At 37.6% G+C, this 17,347-nt stretch overlaps 1 protein-coding gene and 1 long non-coding RNA gene across 7 annotated transcripts; both read right to left on the reverse strand.

The window, feature by feature from the left end:
• LOC122014929 (zinc finger protein CONSTANS-LIKE 9-like) lies at positions 1-3,972 on the reverse strand. 6 transcript variants are annotated; one of them, XM_042571461.1, is made up of 6 exons: positions 3,514-3,972; positions 2,471-2,550; positions 2,165-2,380; positions 883-1,368; positions 390-560; positions 1-227 (listed from the first exon to the last, which is right to left on the reverse strand). In XM_042571461.1, exons 3-6 carry the CDS (start codon positions 2,201-2,203, stop codon positions 129-131), a joined length of 795 nt encoding a protein of 264 aa, XP_042427395.1. In that variant the 5' UTR covers positions 2,204-2,380; positions 2,471-2,550; positions 3,514-3,972; the 3' UTR covers positions 1-128. The 6 variants fall into 6 exon arrangements, with proteins under 6 accessions (XP_042427395.1, XP_042427397.1, XP_042427394.1 ...); XM_042571463.1 differs by lacking the exon at positions 3,514-3,972 and having other exon boundaries at positions 2,471-3,494; XM_042571460.1 differs by lacking the exons at positions 2,165-2,380; positions 2,471-2,550 and having other exon boundaries at positions 3,514-3,970.
• A 5,893-nt stretch (positions 3,973-9,865) lies between these two features.
• Positions 9,866-10,831, reverse strand: LOC122017114. Its single transcript, XR_006121274.1, has 3 exons — positions 10,360-10,831; positions 10,188-10,280; positions 9,866-9,936 (listed from the first exon to the last, which is right to left on the reverse strand). It is a non-coding gene; the product is annotated as an uncharacterized LOC122017114 (long non-coding RNA).
• Between the last annotated feature and the right edge of the window lie 6,516 nt (positions 10,832-17,347).

Here is a 17,347-nt window from a genome sequence, read left to right on the forward strand (position 1 = left end):
TTGTTATAATCATTAGTAAACTGATTTATTTATACGTATTTACATAACTGCGATAGAAGACTTAATTTAATATAGGCAAACACTACAGCTGAAGAAACATTTAGCAATAGGGGTATTCTTTACACCTCTTACAGCTTACTACTCGTAGCACTCTTGTCTTCTATCTTCACAAACCTTCCACGGACACGAGGCTGACAGTCTGCTAGAGCCTTTCTGCACGCGTACTGCTATATTTGCAAAATTTTGTCATTCATTGGACTAAAACAATCATGTGTTTCTATGAGAAGAAATATTATAGTAACGCATTTAGTAAGTTTAAGAGGATTGCTCTTCTTTTTGTTAACATACTGAGAACTTATCATACAATCTGATGGAGGTAGAAATTTCACCTTGATCTTTCTTCCATAGTTTCTACTTGTCCTTTTCTTCCTGTACCTAGAAAGCTTTATCCTCCTTGCTTCAATCTTCTCCTCGGTCTTCGCATCCTCTACGGATGCTAAAAACTCAAGAGAAGGAAAAGTGTTCATGATACCATGAACTGGGTTATTAGTTCGAAGAATCTGCCAGAAGAAACTCAAAATCAATGACCTGCAATATCCTGTGGAAATTGACAAAAAGACCTAAACATATCTTAGTATATGTAACATCAAAAGCACAAAATCAACTACCATCAATTAGTTAATGCATGTATACTTAAAAGAAATCTCGTAGAAACAGGGTCACTTCGAATCAAGTATCCAACCCAGAAACTGTTTTGTGATGTGGCTATATGGATAAACAGACTAGACAAACAAAAGGTAGTAATTTTTTTAATGGAAAAGGAAAAGGAAAAAGGAAGAAAACACACACACACACACTAGGAAGTGTACTCTTAGTTCTGACCTCGATATCCCCTTCACTGTATGCTCTCCTTATGCCAAAAGCAGACTCAAAATTCATTTCATGCAAGCCAAGCAAACATGGTTCAACACTGGAAGGGTTAGCACCATCCACTGTGCTTAAACACTCTGTACTGATACTCTTCTGCAAAGATCCCTCTACAGAAGAACCCTCTGTCAGCGGTGCAGAAACCGGAATATTTGATGCCTCAAGAGTAGGCACATTTGTGACTGACTTTGAAACGAGGTCTCCCTTCCAGTCATTGAGCACCTCACATAAGAGATCTTCATTTTCAATTGATTTCATATCTGAAATTTGTATTGTTTCATCTGTAATAGAACTTCCATAGCCAGAGATCATTGATAGAGCAGCAGACAAAGGATTCACTGCAAGTAATGATTCTTCTACTATGGGTTTCGGGGCATTGAACAGATCTCCATCTCCTCCAAGGTCATAGTCAGAGACAGCAGATGTATGGATCAGGTTATCCTGTACCAATTGTAAAAGAAACTAAGTTTTACAGGAATACTTTGTCTAGCTACTAGCTAATTATATTCTATCTGGCACTCCAAAATAAAATCTATGTGCCATAGTAAGTTTGGTCCCTTGTATAAGAGATATATTGCAACTTACATTTAAGGTTGAGTTTCTCTAACGTCAACAAATTCAACACCATGTATATGATTCAAGACAAACTCATTACTATTAAATTCTTCAGCTACTTAACATTGTGTGTTATAATGACAAAAATGGTCACTTGTTTTATAGCAAAATTCTGATTGTTCGCTTGGAATAAGAATTTTGAAGACTGATAAGGTTCATGTGAGTTGTTCTTCTTTCATCAATAAGCATTTTGCAATCCTTAGATTGACTATAAAACATAAACTACAAAGTGGTTATGAAAGATAGAGTTGCACACAGTAAATAAATGTGACTGAGTAACTACTACAATTATTTTTCATATTGTCAGATGTCCTCGTGACCGACCAGGAACAAAATTATACTTTCTGAAATGAAATTTAAGAAGGCATAATCGAACACCAAGAAAGGTTGGATAAGAAATATAGTGGAAAGGTTCAGAAACTATCCTATAATGAGAGAACATGGAAAATCTGACAGCAAAGAGAAAGAAGAAAACCTGCAAATGTCACATGAAAAATGATCTGCTGTAAAAATTCTCAGAAAAAAATACAATAACCTCTAAAATAATCAAACAATTTGCCACAGAAAATGATCTACATTTCATGTATAAGAAAAAACAGAACATAACTATACCCTGAATTACCCTGCACTGGAATGTTTGCATGAAAGATGAAGGGCACATTGAATAATGAGAGCAACTGATTGGTATTATCCTCTTCAATGCACAAACTAGCTACCAAGAACTCTTATGTGGCTGCCTATGTGCAGGTCTACTAGTGACTTGGCATGGAACAGATTCTACAATGGAACTCTTCAATGCACAACAGCCGTACGATAGAAATGGCAACCTAGGAAGATTCTACAACAAAAACCACACCAATGTACTGCATGTAAAGTAAATCTTGAAAAGTTGATACCATTGTGTCATAAGTAAACCATCAAAATTTACCAATTTTATCTTCCAACTGACTTCAGCTTCATAGCCATGAGTGAGTATTTCTTCAGGTTGTGGTGTTCTCGCAAGAACATCTAGCATGAAGGTAGCAAGTAAGAGGACTTCTTTATAGCTTACAAGCATATTGTCCATAAGGTATGAGATGGATATAAACAACTGCTTTTCTCAACATTAGCTACAAGTACATGACTTGCAAATTCCTCAAGATATTAAACTGCAAATTTATCTAAACTGATCGAGATTTTATCCCTCTGAGCCCTTGAGACAAAGAAAAGTTTTCAACTAATTATGTGACTTAAGTTCGATGTAAATAACTGATTCTTAAAAGAAAATGTTATCTTGGCGGTTTCAAATATGTCAAAGCTTTTTACCTTCCTTTCAATACTATGCAAAAGTTTTATCCAATCGGGTAATTCTATACTTTGTAGCTTTCAACCATACTATGTGCTCTACTAGAGTAGTGCAAAGTATAGCAACATATCACTGATAAATAAAAATATGAACCCAGATGGAAAACACTCAGAAAGTATCCAGTTTAACTTTCAGGATAACCTATTTCAGAGAAGATTAACACAGGATAACTATATAAGAATTCTAACCTGGATCAACATCTAGCAATTAATTTAAGTGAGAATGAATGAGCTATACTTTTTTATCTTGAGAAAACAAATTTTGGACCTTTAAGTAACCATTGTTTATCTATTTCACTTCCTTTGCAATAGTAGGATCATATCAGCCACATCTTGGGACAAAGGTAGCATTCTGAATCGAGCATATTCAACAACATCAACATTTCTGTGATAAATTGATGTGAGTGACAAGAGCAGAGGCAAGGAAATATGCTTCAAGAAGCAACTTGATGTAGAAGAAAGAGAGGGCTGCAAGGGTTGACAAAACCCTTACAATTTACAGTTAATTTGCCCAAAGAGGAAATCCAAGAGACAACACTTTCACATAGTTGATTTCTTTGAGGAAGCAATAAGAGGGGGAAAAAAAAACTCAAGGTAAAAGGCAGCAGTAGGCCTCGAAACATATACCAAGCTGATGGAGAGCAAGTCTGGGGAAGACGGCAATGGTGTGAGACGGTGGTCGCCCCAAGATATCTCCTGCGGCAGGCCCTGCAGGACGGGTAACAGCAGCCCCAGGTCGGCATACATCTTACCTCCTCCCCTTCTACCTCGCTGAACCAACAAGATCGACAACGCAGGGAATATAAGAGCCGCAAGATGCAAAAGACTCCACAGGTCCCCAAACTACTCTCTCCTTGCTTTTCGAGCCAATACTGGACGCAGCAACATCCCTAGCATGTCCACTGCACAATATCTTTCCAATTTATTCCGAGTTGTCACTGTTTTCCGTATTATATCTTCCGGACTTCCAGAGACATTTAATCATCAATTCAGACTCTGTCTCGGTGGAATTATCACGGTAAGAATAATGTGGAAGTGGTGACTACAGGATGAAGATAAGGATACCATTGCTTGCATTTCTTGAATAAAATGCATTAAAAAAGAGATTGCCCCGAATCCTTTTTCATTAAAGTATGATCAAAATAAGAAAGATGGAGTCTTCTTTTCACTGACATAAAATCAAGCTCCATTCAAATGGAGTCAGTGGTCCAATTTGCTGCAGCATCCATGCTCCTATCTTATCCTAAAGATAAGAGGAATATTATTAAATTTGCTGATCAAGAAAAAAAAAAGAATGGAAAATGTTTAATGTACTGTGAACATTTTGATGACTTTTAGCAGACAGGGAAAAAAAAATGGGAAAGAAACTGATGCTGCTGACCAACTACAGTGGTAGGTTATTAAGATAGGGAGAGGTAATCAGGCAGCCAGTCACATGAAGCCAAATGAGTCGAGGTCAGGACGGACGTGAGCACATTAATTAAATCCAGATGGTGGGAACTAAAAGGGTTAAGTCAGGGATTATACATTTATATTAAATCTATGACGGGTAAAGCTGGATGCAATAAAGCTTTCTCTGAGATTTCGTATGACGAGAATTTCGTCCACAGACTATTTTTTTTTTTTATTAAATATATGACGGACATAGTCTGCGTACTTGTTGATTGATTCCTTGTCATGATGTTGAGGTGTTGTCGTTGTGCTATTAATTTTATAAAAGAGACGATAGCATGCGTTTTTTTTACATAATCACGTTTTTTATTATAACTAATTACCATTTCAATTGAAATAATTGATATTTATATGAATACTTATTCTAATAAATTTAGAGATTAATTTTTAACGGGTGTAAAAATTTTATTGGATGTCTGACAAAAAATTCTACATGTAGTGATGGACTTATTCCGTCGCTATTTGCATATAGCAACGGAATATATTCCGTCGTTTAGATTTTTGTCGCTAAATATAACAATGAATTTATATATTCCATTATTATATTTCGTTAAACTAATTAGCAACGGATTTAATTAAATCTGTCTCTAATTTGCAAGAGTCTGAATAGAATTTAGATTCCATAAATAAATTAGCGATGGATTCTATATAAGCTAGTCATTAATTAGTGACGGTAAGTTAATATTCATTGCAAATTTAATAAACAAAATTCGTCGAAGCATTAGCGACGGGTATCAAAATCCGTTGCTAATTTTTATTAAAAAATTGTTCATTTGATTCATTTTCCCTGTTTACATCTAAATATAATCAAATACAATCTATGATGTTCATAACAAACTTATAATATAATCCATATCAACAAGCTCACAACGGAAAATCATATTAACAAATATCCATATCAACTTAAACAATACAATCCATACACAAAAAAGATAACATCCAAAACTAATAGAATCTATTGCATAGGACATCCAAAATTTGGACACAGAGTTTATATCATTCATACCAGACATCCTAATGAAAATCTAATACAAAATATAAAAACAAACTCACTATGGATATCTGGATATGGTGATAGAAATATGCAACTTCTGAAAAAATGATTATGAAATATTATAATATAATTAGAAATGCATATAATTTTTTTTAAAAAAAAAGTGATAGAAATGTTTTTGACTGAAATAAATACAAAATTTAAAAGCTAAGATAAAGGATAATATACTTCAAAATGATCTAATTGGCAAGGGAATCTTTGGGATCTTGGACCTCTTGGGACTCCAAACAATGCGGGTGCGACATCTATGTATCGGGAGTGAATGCTACTACAAACACTTCAATATGGCTAACTTTCTCCTCAACTCGAGATTGTCGCTCGTGCATCTCCCGTATCTCTGCGTCCCTCTCAACCAACATCTCCTCCAATAACAAGATTCGAGACCGCAAATCCTGAATTTCCACCCACAATATTAATGCTTGTACCTCACTAGATGAGGATGAGGAACTAGGATGCCCCTTGATCCCTGGAGCCCTCATCCGATCAAAGATAACTTTGGTCTGAGAGTCAAGTCCATAGAGGGAGGTCTTCTTCCTTCCACTGACGATATCATAATAAATGTCATAACTTCATAGGTGGAAAGAGATTGTAATCCCTCTCGCTCTTCATCAGGTTGAGATGTTTGTGTAGCTCTAGTGGACATTGCTTCTTGTGTCAAAATAATAATTTTATTAACCTCCGTATAAAATCTACAAATATATTCACGAAAATTAATATTCTTACGTTCATTGATGAGGAATGTCGATAAAGCACTAAAACAAGTCTCCTTTGGTGAAGGCAGAGAAGCCCCTTATACTCATTGAACGTTCAGAAAGTTGCTAGGAAATGAATACTAAAGTTGTTAATTATTTCCTAGGTCCAATTATAGCCCCTGAAAAAAGTTATATGCAGCTTGAAGACGCCTCCAATGAGGTCCAAGGTGCCTTCCATCGGATAGAGTTTTATCCACCGAGGATAAAACTTTATCCTCGACTAACGGCTAGCGAAGGCATCTTCAAAGTTTGGAAGGCGTCTTCATACTATTCATCGAATGCACCTTCTATCCATGGAAGACACCTTCCACAGAGCAACTTAGCTCAAAGCTGATCTCTTCACGTAGTTGTTCACGTAGGTATCTCCGGCTAACCGGAGTTGAGCTCACTCGAATCCAACTCCGACCTTCTCCTAGAGCAGGCTTCCTTCCCGGCTTCCCGTCCCTCAAATGTCGTGCATGCTCTTCTTGTCCGCCGGTGTACTCTTCCGCAACATCTCATCCTTCAGATACACAGAGCCCGTCGACTCACTTCCTGTGTCATCCTTCTCGCTAACTACGTCTTCCACTCAACTTCTTGTAATCCTAAGCTCCTGCACACTTAGACACAAGGATCAAATACAACATAACCTAACTGAACTTGGTTGACTACATCAAAACTACCCCCGTGTACTAACAATCTCCCCCTTTTTGATGTGCATCAACTCAAGTTCAAGTTATGGATAAAAATGCAATGAAGTAATATAGTAATGAAATGAATTAAACAAGTTAATTGTAAAATAAATGCAAAGATAAAAATTATGGGAATTATCCTAACTCCCCCTTAATCTCCTTAACTGTTGCTCCCTCTTAATCCTCTTAACTTTTACTTATTTCTCCTCCTTTGATTACATAAAAAAAATTCGAGAAAATTTTGAAAAAAATAAAGTAAAATATTAAAAAATTTTCAAAAACTTTTCGAGAGGTACATTACAACAATCACTAGTAAGCTAGTGTTTTTTAGAAATAATTTTAAAAATATTCTATTTTTACTAATTAATCTCCTATTTTAAGAAAAATAAAGTTAAAAAATACTTATCAGTTTTGAAAAATCATGAAAAGTTTTATCAACCTCAACCAAAAATCATGAAAATTTTTATCAACCTCAAGCAAACAGTGTTAGATTAGTATAAAAATTCACATAGAGAAATGCTTTTGTATTTGAAAAGAAATAAATTATTTTTAGTATAGAAAATAATTTTCAAAAAAATCTTTAAAAATATTTTTCAACTCTAAAAACTTCTACTATTTTTCTTGGATGTGTAAAACACATTTTTAAATGATAAAAAAAAATAAAAATTTTAAAATTTCTATTTTCTTAAATTTTTAGTATTAACAATTATCTTTTCGGCAAATAATTTATAATAAATAATATATTATTCAAAAAAATTGAAAATATTTATAAGGATAGAGAATATAATGTTTCATCACAAAAAAAATAAAATTTATCAAAATTTAAATCTGTGAAATAAGTTAAAATTTCAAAGTATGATTTTTGTCAATAATTAATTAAAAAAATAATTCAATAGTAAACAAAATTTGAAACAATTTCTATTTATAGATTAAATCATGATAGCATAGAATAAATTTTCAACTCTAAATATGAATAGAAAAACTAGAAATATTTTTCTAATTGAGATAATTTCTATCCTAATAATTTAAAAAATTAGATTTTAATCTAAAAAATTTCGTTCCTAAAAAAACATTTTGAATCTTAATAATATCCTAAAAAAGATTTTAGAATCCAATATAAGTTTTGCCTACTGGATTTACTAAAAATTTGGAAGGTACATAATTTTTAGAAATTTTCTTAATTTTACCCTGGTGATTTTTAAAGTATTAGTTGATTCTACCATAATTTTTAAATTTTAATTTTTCAAAATCGTTTGAACATGCATGGTCATTTTTCAACTTTTCAATTTCTATTTTCAGTTTTTCGTTTTCTATATTTAAATTATCAAACATATCTAAGGGGCATGAATTTGCTAAGTTTAATTTTAATCTAGCGTTCTCTCTTTCTAACTGTATTATATTCTTAGATAATATTTTGATAAATTCAAAAGATTACTTGGGAGATAGCGCATGTACCTCACTTACCTCGTGTTCTGATGCTCCCCTTTCATTGCAGCTTTCCTCTGATGATCCTCCCCCTTCATTGATGCTCATCTCTAAGCTGCTTTCATCTTCTTCTTGGTGGTGTCACGCCCCAGAGGAGTCTCTGTCCGAAGAAATTTCGGCAGCATCTCCCCTGTACGGCGGACAATATGAAACTTTCTACATATCACATATACATCAGCCACATGCGGCTGGAATGATAATAAAAATAAAAACAAACACCACGCAGTTTATAAAGATATTCAGCCTCTGGCTGTCACAACCACGCAGTTAATAATAGTAATCAATAACAATAGGACTCTGACTCAAAATCCACCCTACTCCACTACACTCGTAAAGCTCAAATCCAACGAACTCACCTCTTCTGCCGTCCAGGCAGGCACGTAGTAGAATGAAATCCAATATCATATCAAAAATCCATCAAAAGGTATCACTCCATACAATATCCATAGGAAAAATCCAAAGATAATACTAAATCAAAGTCTGATAAAGAAAAAGGCCAAAATAAAACAAATAATGATCTAGTAGAGAACTAGCTCCACGTGCAGATGGGGGGCCAGCGACTGGAACTGCTCCGGACAGCCTCAACCTGAAAATATCAACAATGGAGGCGGGGTGAGTCCAACACTCAGCAGGTACAACTGATATACATAATAAAACAAATAACAGATAACACTAATCATGCGCTCCCGAATACGAGAAGGAATAAATGCAATTGAAATGAAATCGAGACAACTGTACTAACCGAATCAAGGTACAAAGGTAACAGTTCGTCAGACCGAAGAAATCATAATCCTGATGCATGTCAATCAAATGCATCCATACAAATGCAGTATAAGTGCAACAATCACAACAATATAATGATAAATCGTATGGTGATGCACTCGGACATCATTGCTCGACATCGAGTGGACGGAATCCGAGTACTCCTCGCTGACTCATAAATGGGGAGCTCAATGCCTCATCTCCGACACAACGACGGGAGGAAATCTCTGACTACCGAGTCTCCCGACCAACGGAGCCAACAGAGTCCACCGTCTGCTACGCTGCTACCCTAAATGCCAACGGAGCAAAGCAGGAATCGGGCCGGCTACCACCGAGTCCTCCAACGGAGCCAAACAGCAGAACCGCCACACACCAGCCAGATATACAACTAATCCATGGGTGGTGTGTGCAGTACATGTAACTGGCGATGGGCTCAACCAAAGTGAAGCCGACAATCGCACAGCATGCAAACATGATGCATGATACTAAGCATGACAATCTCATGAATAGCATAGCAAGATCCATACATAAATAAAAGGTGTACCACAAGTCAATGTATCAGATGGAAGGTACACAAACAGATAGGGTATCATATAAACCCTAGGTCCTGAACATGATGTATCACATGGTTGGGTCACTACTGAAAGCATGTATGGTCAGGTCAATAATAACATGCCGTGCATAATAAATAAACAAACAACATGTAACAGATTATGTAGTGACCAACCGAATCAAAAGGATAACACAATCATTGCTATATGTTAAACACTTTATTATGCATATCAAAAGACATAAGTCAAAGTACCCGCCTCCGATAAAATGGTCCAATCCGGGAATCAAGATACCCGTCGAGATACGGTCTCGAATCAGAGTCCTGCGTTATTAAACAGATAAGGTATTTAGCTATATAGCTAAATAAAAATCTCCAAACCTATTTAATAATCTTATCCATTCCTTAATTCAACACGTATACCTAGGTTAACATTAGTTATTAACCTATCTATCAATCATCAACAAAATGGTTAAAACCCAAATTCACTCAAACCACATATCACGATTATGTAGAATTAGGGCACCCTAACCAGTCCACAACAAAAATAAAATATAGTACATGTACAAAATTACCTCTACAACTTGTCCAAATCTGATTGGAAACGTTGCTTCTGTAAATCAACAGTCGGAGCAAGGATAAATTGCCAATCTCCCAAACAGATAAACCTAAATCACAATTAACACGACAAAAATCAATATCAGACCCAATTCCTCAAGGATCACACCCATAATTCAAACAACTTACCCTAATCTGAAATTTCTCCAGAATGAACGAGATCCAAGTACTGTTTTGGTGAACACAAAACTCTTCCTCTTGATACCGAAGAGGAGAGGGTGTCTCAAAGGTTCGTCCCTCGTTGAATCTGGAAGAAGCCCCATAGGAGAAGCAGTGGCGTTGGCCGTTGGCACAGAGGTGGTGGCAACCGGAGCTAGGGTTCACTGGCCGACACTGTGCAGAGGAGCAGCGACGGCAGTAAAGCACTAGGGCACGACTTGGAGCAAAGAGGAAAGGATCGGGATGGGGGGCTCGGTCGGCCCTGTGCTCGGTATCCCCACGGCTAGGGCAACAGGGGGTCGGCGGTGGCTCTCGTCGCCGGCGGCAGAGACCAAGGCAGAGAGGAGGGTCGCCGGCGTCGGCAGAGGAGAGAACCGCCGGGGCCGGCGGTTAGGGCAAGGAGGAGAAGGCGTCGGCGGCGTCGGGTGCGCGGAGAGGATGCGAGGCGCGCTCGGGTTCGGCAAGGGGAAGGAAACGGCGACACTAATAAAGGAAAAAGAAATAAAAATAAATAAATAAATAAAAAGAAAAGGAAATATATATACATTTCCTCTCTTAAATAGGGTAGCCTAAACAGGCTTTTCCGAGCCCCGTTCCGGTCCCCGTTAACTCGTCCATACGAGCTCCGAAAAATTCCCTAAAAATATCCAAAAATTCCGGAAAATTCATTTATTATTTATCGTCATTTTTTTCCGGTATTTTACATTCTCCCCCACTAATAAAAATTTGGTCTCCAAATTTCAGTATTTACCATCAGCAAGTACTAATAACAGATACTAATCATAAATGCTGAACGGTAAACAAATTCACATACCTCAAGTGAAAAGATGGAAATACCGAGCTCGGATCGTATCCTCGAGCTCCCAAGTAGCCTCCTCATCCGAATGGTGTTGCCATCCGACTTTAACCAGCCGGATAGTCTTGTTCCGCAACTGACGCTCTTTCCGGTCGAGAATCCGTACCGGAACCTCCTCATAAGTAGCATCAGGCTGAAGGGGAACTGGAATATCTGTCAGCACATGCGTCGGATCGGGTACGTATCTCCTCAGCATGGATACGTAGAATACATCGTGGACGCCTACCAGGGACGGCGATAGTGCCAACTAGTAAGCTACTGCTTCAATCCTTTCCGAGATCTGGAAAGGTCCAATGTATCACAGAGCTGGCATACCTCTGAGGTCAAATGTCTTCACCCCTTTCGTGGGTGAAACTCGTAGAAATATATGGTCGCAAATGGAGAACTGTAAGAGTCTCCGACTCGGGTCAGCATAACTCTTCTGGCAGTCTTATGCCTTTGACATCCTCCGTCTGTTAGTGTGGACCACTCGGCCTCACACTGAGCTTTATGAGGTCCCAACATCTGGGCCTCTTGGATTCTCGTCCTGATCGACGACTGAGCAATCATGGTAACAAGACTACCCTGCTCGGTCTATCCCTGCTCCTCAAGGTCTAACTCGGAGAAACCCTGAATCAAGTCTGTGACCACAACTCGGTGGCAAGCTAAAGTCCCTATGGACTTCTGGCTAAGTGAATCGGCGACCACATTAGCTTTTCCCCAGTGATAGCTAATGGTACAAATCATAATCTTTCAGGAACTCCAACCATCTCCTCTATCGAAGATTAAGTTCCTTCCGAGTAAACATATATTTGAGATTCGGATGGTCAGTGAGAACCTCAATGTAATATCATACAGGTAATGCCGCTAAATCTTCATAGCAAAAATAATAGCGGCCAACACCAGATCATGAACTGGTTATTTCTTCTCATGCTCCTTCAACTATCGAGAAACATATGAGAATACTCTACCGTGCTGCATCAGAACAACACCCATATCCTGTAAAAACGTGTCGGTGTAGAGGACAAATCTGTCCTCTTTGAAGGGTAAAACCAAAACCAGAGCCGACACTAATCTCCGCTTCAGCTCCTAGAAACTGGTCTTGCAATCCTCAATCCAAGTAAACTTCACGCCCTTCATGGTCAAGCGTGTAAGTAACATAGCAATCTGTGAGAAACCCTCAACGTATCTCCGGAAATATCGAACCAAACAGAGGAAGTTGCGAGCTTCCTGTACAGATTCTGTCTAATCCCAACGGTAACAACCTCTATCTCCTGTGGAACCACGGTATACTACTACTGGTGACCGTGTGTCTCAAACATCTCGTAGGAGACAACTAAATCAGCACTACTGATAATCACATATAGACGTTCTCATCGAAACATCTCTAGATCTATGCAAAGGTGATGTGCGTGACTCACCGCGGATCCGAATTAGATCACATCATCGTCCACAAAGACAATGGAAACCGATCCAAACATCCTCGACATACCAGGATCATCGAGTCCCTGAAAATATCTAAGGCACTGAAAACCTATAGGGCAAAACCAAGACGCATAATGTCCGTATCACAGACATTCCTATACATAAGATCTACGATAATAAGTCGAAAAATCTGATCATCAATAATATAAATCACTAAAGAATAAATCCTCCAGTGTGAGAGCAACGCTCCATCACAGAAACATCATATATGTGGGAGCAACGCTCTACCACAAATAGACTGAAATATGTATCGCAATAAATATAGGAGCTATGCTCCGCTACCAGCAATCCATAATATGTGGGAGCAACGCTCCACCACAAAACAATACATAAGTGCCCCAAGGCACCTAACTATCCAGCTAGAGACTGTACAAGATTTCTCTACCACAAATCACTGTGGTTAACCTAGGCTATAACAACCTAGTAAACTAATCAAATCCATCATCATCTCTATCAGCATCCTAGTGGGTCATCCACTGATAGGAAAATTAGTTGATGGGTAAATCCAACAAATGACATAATGCAGACACTCCACATCCTGCATTCAGCATAAGTAGAATCATCATGCTGCTACCAATATATATATATACCTGGCACACGTGCTCACACAGCATATGTAGATCGACATAATCCTCCAATAGTACACACCAAACATACTCACAACATAGGTATAAATTATCATGATATCTCCATCAATGCATACCGAACCCGTGTGCAAAATCAACATAGATCAAATCAACAATACAGCTCAAACAACACTCACATAACATATAGTATAATCAACATATACTTCCAATAAAACATACTAAACCCAGACGCACTCACAAATCAAATATAATCAAAAAGATACCTCAGATACCACACCAAACACATATGTACATATCATAACTCAGATTAAATCGACAAAATGCCTCCATCAAAACACCACCGATGTACTTATACTACAACTCGGATTTAATCAATAAGATATCTTCAATAATACATCCAGATACATACACCGAACTACATATCTATGATCCACAACAAACCTTCAACCATATCAGAACATGGATACATATACTACTTGCAAATGGACAGTCTACCACAGGACTCCTACAACCCATAACAACCATAATATGCATGCAACATAGACATGCAAAATCAGCATACCAGCTCAATCAAAGACCAACCTTATACTACCAACACTCATGGGTTACGGGTATATCTAAACCAAATTCATGCATATGTATCAAGCATGAATACATCAATCAAAAGCAACCCAAATAGAGCAGCCTAATCATCCAATAACAACCCTGCTCTAGGTTCAAAGGAACCAGTATCGAACAAGGAAGATATACACACCATCGTATAACATTGCAAGTCAATGTCATACACTACCAAGACCATATCTAATGGAAAAAAAAATTTTATCATCATAAATCCAAATGTACTCTTCCAGTATACACTAGTAACGAGTGTATCCCATAAGTGTTAAGCAATTAGCTCTACACTTCCTTACATCAGCGGGGTCATATATCCCAATGCACCCTCTAAGTTATCCCACCAGATATATACAGTCCATGGTCAAAGTCTTCATGGAATAGGATACATCGATCCTCTATAACCTATCCAAGCCGACAATGATATACGGCTAAATCAGTCATTTCCACGTCAGTACAAAACAAGTACTCAAAGGTGCTCTAGATACATAACTAAACACAAATAACCTAAAGGTTCAAACCTCTAAAAATAGAGTATGACAATCCTCTACTGATCAACCAACAAAACTAAATCATTCATCTACTAACTAATCAAGAATACCTTAATCCTCCACAAGCAACTAAGGTATATCAAACTACGATCAAATGGTATACTACATTATCAAATAACTAAATCAGTTCATGGGTCAATTCAACACTAATACATCATCTCAAACTAGAGAATGTCAATCCACATAATATCATATGAATAAATGTGTACGACCCAAAAGAAAAAGCTAGAATTCAATATCATCAAGACACCCTCATTTTTTTTTTTATCCTCAAAAATATCAGCCCACTAATATCAGATGAATAAGTCTCTACTCTCCATGAGGGTAAGTTAGCATTCAAAACATCAAATCATTATTTATCCACATAGTTCAATATCAGATGAAACAAATATCAATTTTATCATCCTGTTAACTAACCACAATTAACCAGATTTATTAAAATCAAAAATCTCATAGGCACATAAACTCTCTAGCTTCCAATTTATAATCTGATCACCAACTATAAACATCAACCTGTGAACACCATACATGATACTCACTATATCACCATCAATGACAACCCAAATAAAAGATCATCAAAATAGTTATCCACTAAAAGATCATCAACAACCACATAACATTTACTCTCTTAAATCATTAGAAATCAACACATCAAAATATCTGATCTCACAATATCCCTCAACCTCAAACCATTATCAACAATGATCAAACATGGTAACTCCCCTAATGAACAATTTTTCATCATATCGGGTATCCTAATATCCAAAAGATATGAGTATAAAACCTCCACTGGCTAAAACAACATAAATATGTAGGTATCATCCACTACCCAGCTAACAATAGCAGAGGCTGGTATGTGCCTCCATCTCCTACTAATAGTAACAGAAGCTAAAATCTACTGATGGTATGATGTGAAAAATCACCAGAGACTATAATCCTTGATCTCTGTTAAGGTCAACCATGCTCAATGGCTAACTCATCACAAAAAATATGTGCCAACCAAACCGGTACTAAATAAAGAATGCTAATACCGCATAAACTATAAAATTAAACATCATACCTATATGTCGTCCGGAGATGTCGTTGTCTAGTCCCCAATTGACCTCAAAATTTCCGATCGAGAACAACAACGGAAATCCATATAATCCGAAACGGAAATCCAAACCCAATCGTAATGGAAAATCCATGCAACCGAATAACTACCCAGTGACGCAAACTTCTAATCAAAATCCGAATACCCAAAACTGTTACCTAAATCACGAACACCTCGTTATATAACCGCTCTGATACCAAATAAATTGGTATCAGATAAATCTCAAAAATCCAACACACGAAAATCCAACAAGTATCGCCAAACTTTGGCGCTCTGATACCATATCAATTGGTATCAGGTTATACCAACTATGCAAAATACGAAAACAAAGATCGTAAAAATCCAAAACACACAGCAAGTATCGTATACCTGCTCTGATACCAATAAACACTGTCCGAAGAAATTTCGGCAGCATCTCCCCTGTACGGCGGACAATATGAAACTTTCTACATATCACATATACATCAGCCACATGCGGCTGGAATGATAACAAAAATAAAAACAAACACCACGCAGTTTATAAAGATATTCAGCCTCTGGCTGTCACAACCACGCAGTTAATAATAGTAATCAATAACAATAGGACTCTGACTCAAAATCCACCCTACTCCACTACACTCGTAAAGCTCAAATCCAACGAACTCACCTCTTCTGCCGTCCAGGCAGGCACGTAGTAGAATGAAATCCAATATCATATCAAAAATCCATCAAAAGGTATCACTCCATACAATATCCATAGGAAAAATCCAAAGACAATACTAAATCAAAGTCTGATAAAGAAAAAGGCCAAAATAAAACAAATAATGATCTAGTAGAGAACTAGCTCCACGTGCAGATGGGGGGCCAGCGACTGGAACTGCTGAAAATATCAACAATGGAGGCGGGATGAGTCCAACACTCAGCAGGTACAACTGATATACATAATAAAACAAATAACAGATAACACTAATCATGCGTACAGTCTCCTGAATACGAGAAGGAATAAATGCAACTGAAATGAAATCAGGAGACAACTGTACTAACCGGAATCAAGGTACAAAGGTAACAGGTCGTCAAATCGAAGAAATCATAATCCTGTATGCATGTCAATCAAATGCATCCATACAAATGCAGCATATAAGTGCAACAATCACAACAATATAATGCAATAAATGCATATGGTGACCGTGCACTCGGACATCACTGCTCCTGATAGTGACGGACTGTCGGAGTACTCCTGTCCTCCGCCCCAACTCATAAATGGGGAGCTCAATGCTCTCATCTCCAATACACACGACGGGAGGAAATCTCTACCGGAGTCTCGACCAACTGAGCCAAACAGAGTCCACCATCTGCCGGCTACCGCTACCCTAAATGCCAACTGAGCCAAACAGAGCGGGCCGACTCACGGCTACCACCGAGTCCTCGACCAACGGAGCTAAATAGAATCACACACCACCGGATATACAACTAATCCATGGGTGGTGTATGCAACTGGCGATGGGCTCAACCAAAGTGAAGCCGACAATCGCACAGCATGCAAACATGATGCATGATACTAAGCATGACAATCTCATGAATAGCATAGCAAGATCCATACATAAATAAAAGGTGTACCACAAGTCAATGTATCAGATGGAAGGTACACAAACAGATAGGGTATCATATAAACCCTAGGTCCTGAACATGATGTATCACATGGTTGGGTCACTACCGAAAGCATGTATGGTCAGGTCAATAATAACATGCCGTGCATAATAAATAAACAAACAACATGTAACAGATTATGTAGTGACCAACCGAATCAAAAGGATAA

Source organism: Zingiber officinale, chromosome 8B (genome assembly GCF_018446385.1).
Source record: "Zingiber officinale cultivar Zhangliang chromosome 8B, Zo_v1.1, whole genome shotgun sequence".
NCBI lineage: Eukaryota > Viridiplantae > Streptophyta > Magnoliopsida > Zingiberales > Zingiberaceae > Zingiber > Zingiber officinale.

Excerpts from the sequence above, each read along its gene's own strand:
- LOC122014929 (XM_042571458.1), bottom strand. The coding sequence starts at position 2,608 with ATGGACAATATGCTTGTAAGCTATAAAGAAGTCCTCTTACTTGCTACC. Across the intron at positions 1,369-2,470 it reads TCAGTTGGAAGATAAAATTG|GATAACCTGATCCATACATC; the intron begins GTAAATTTTGAT and ends CAATTGGTACAG. Across the intron at positions 561-882 it reads ACAGTGAAGGGGATATCGAG|ATTCTTCGAACTAATAACCC; the intron begins GTCAGAACTAAG and ends TTCTTCTGGCAG.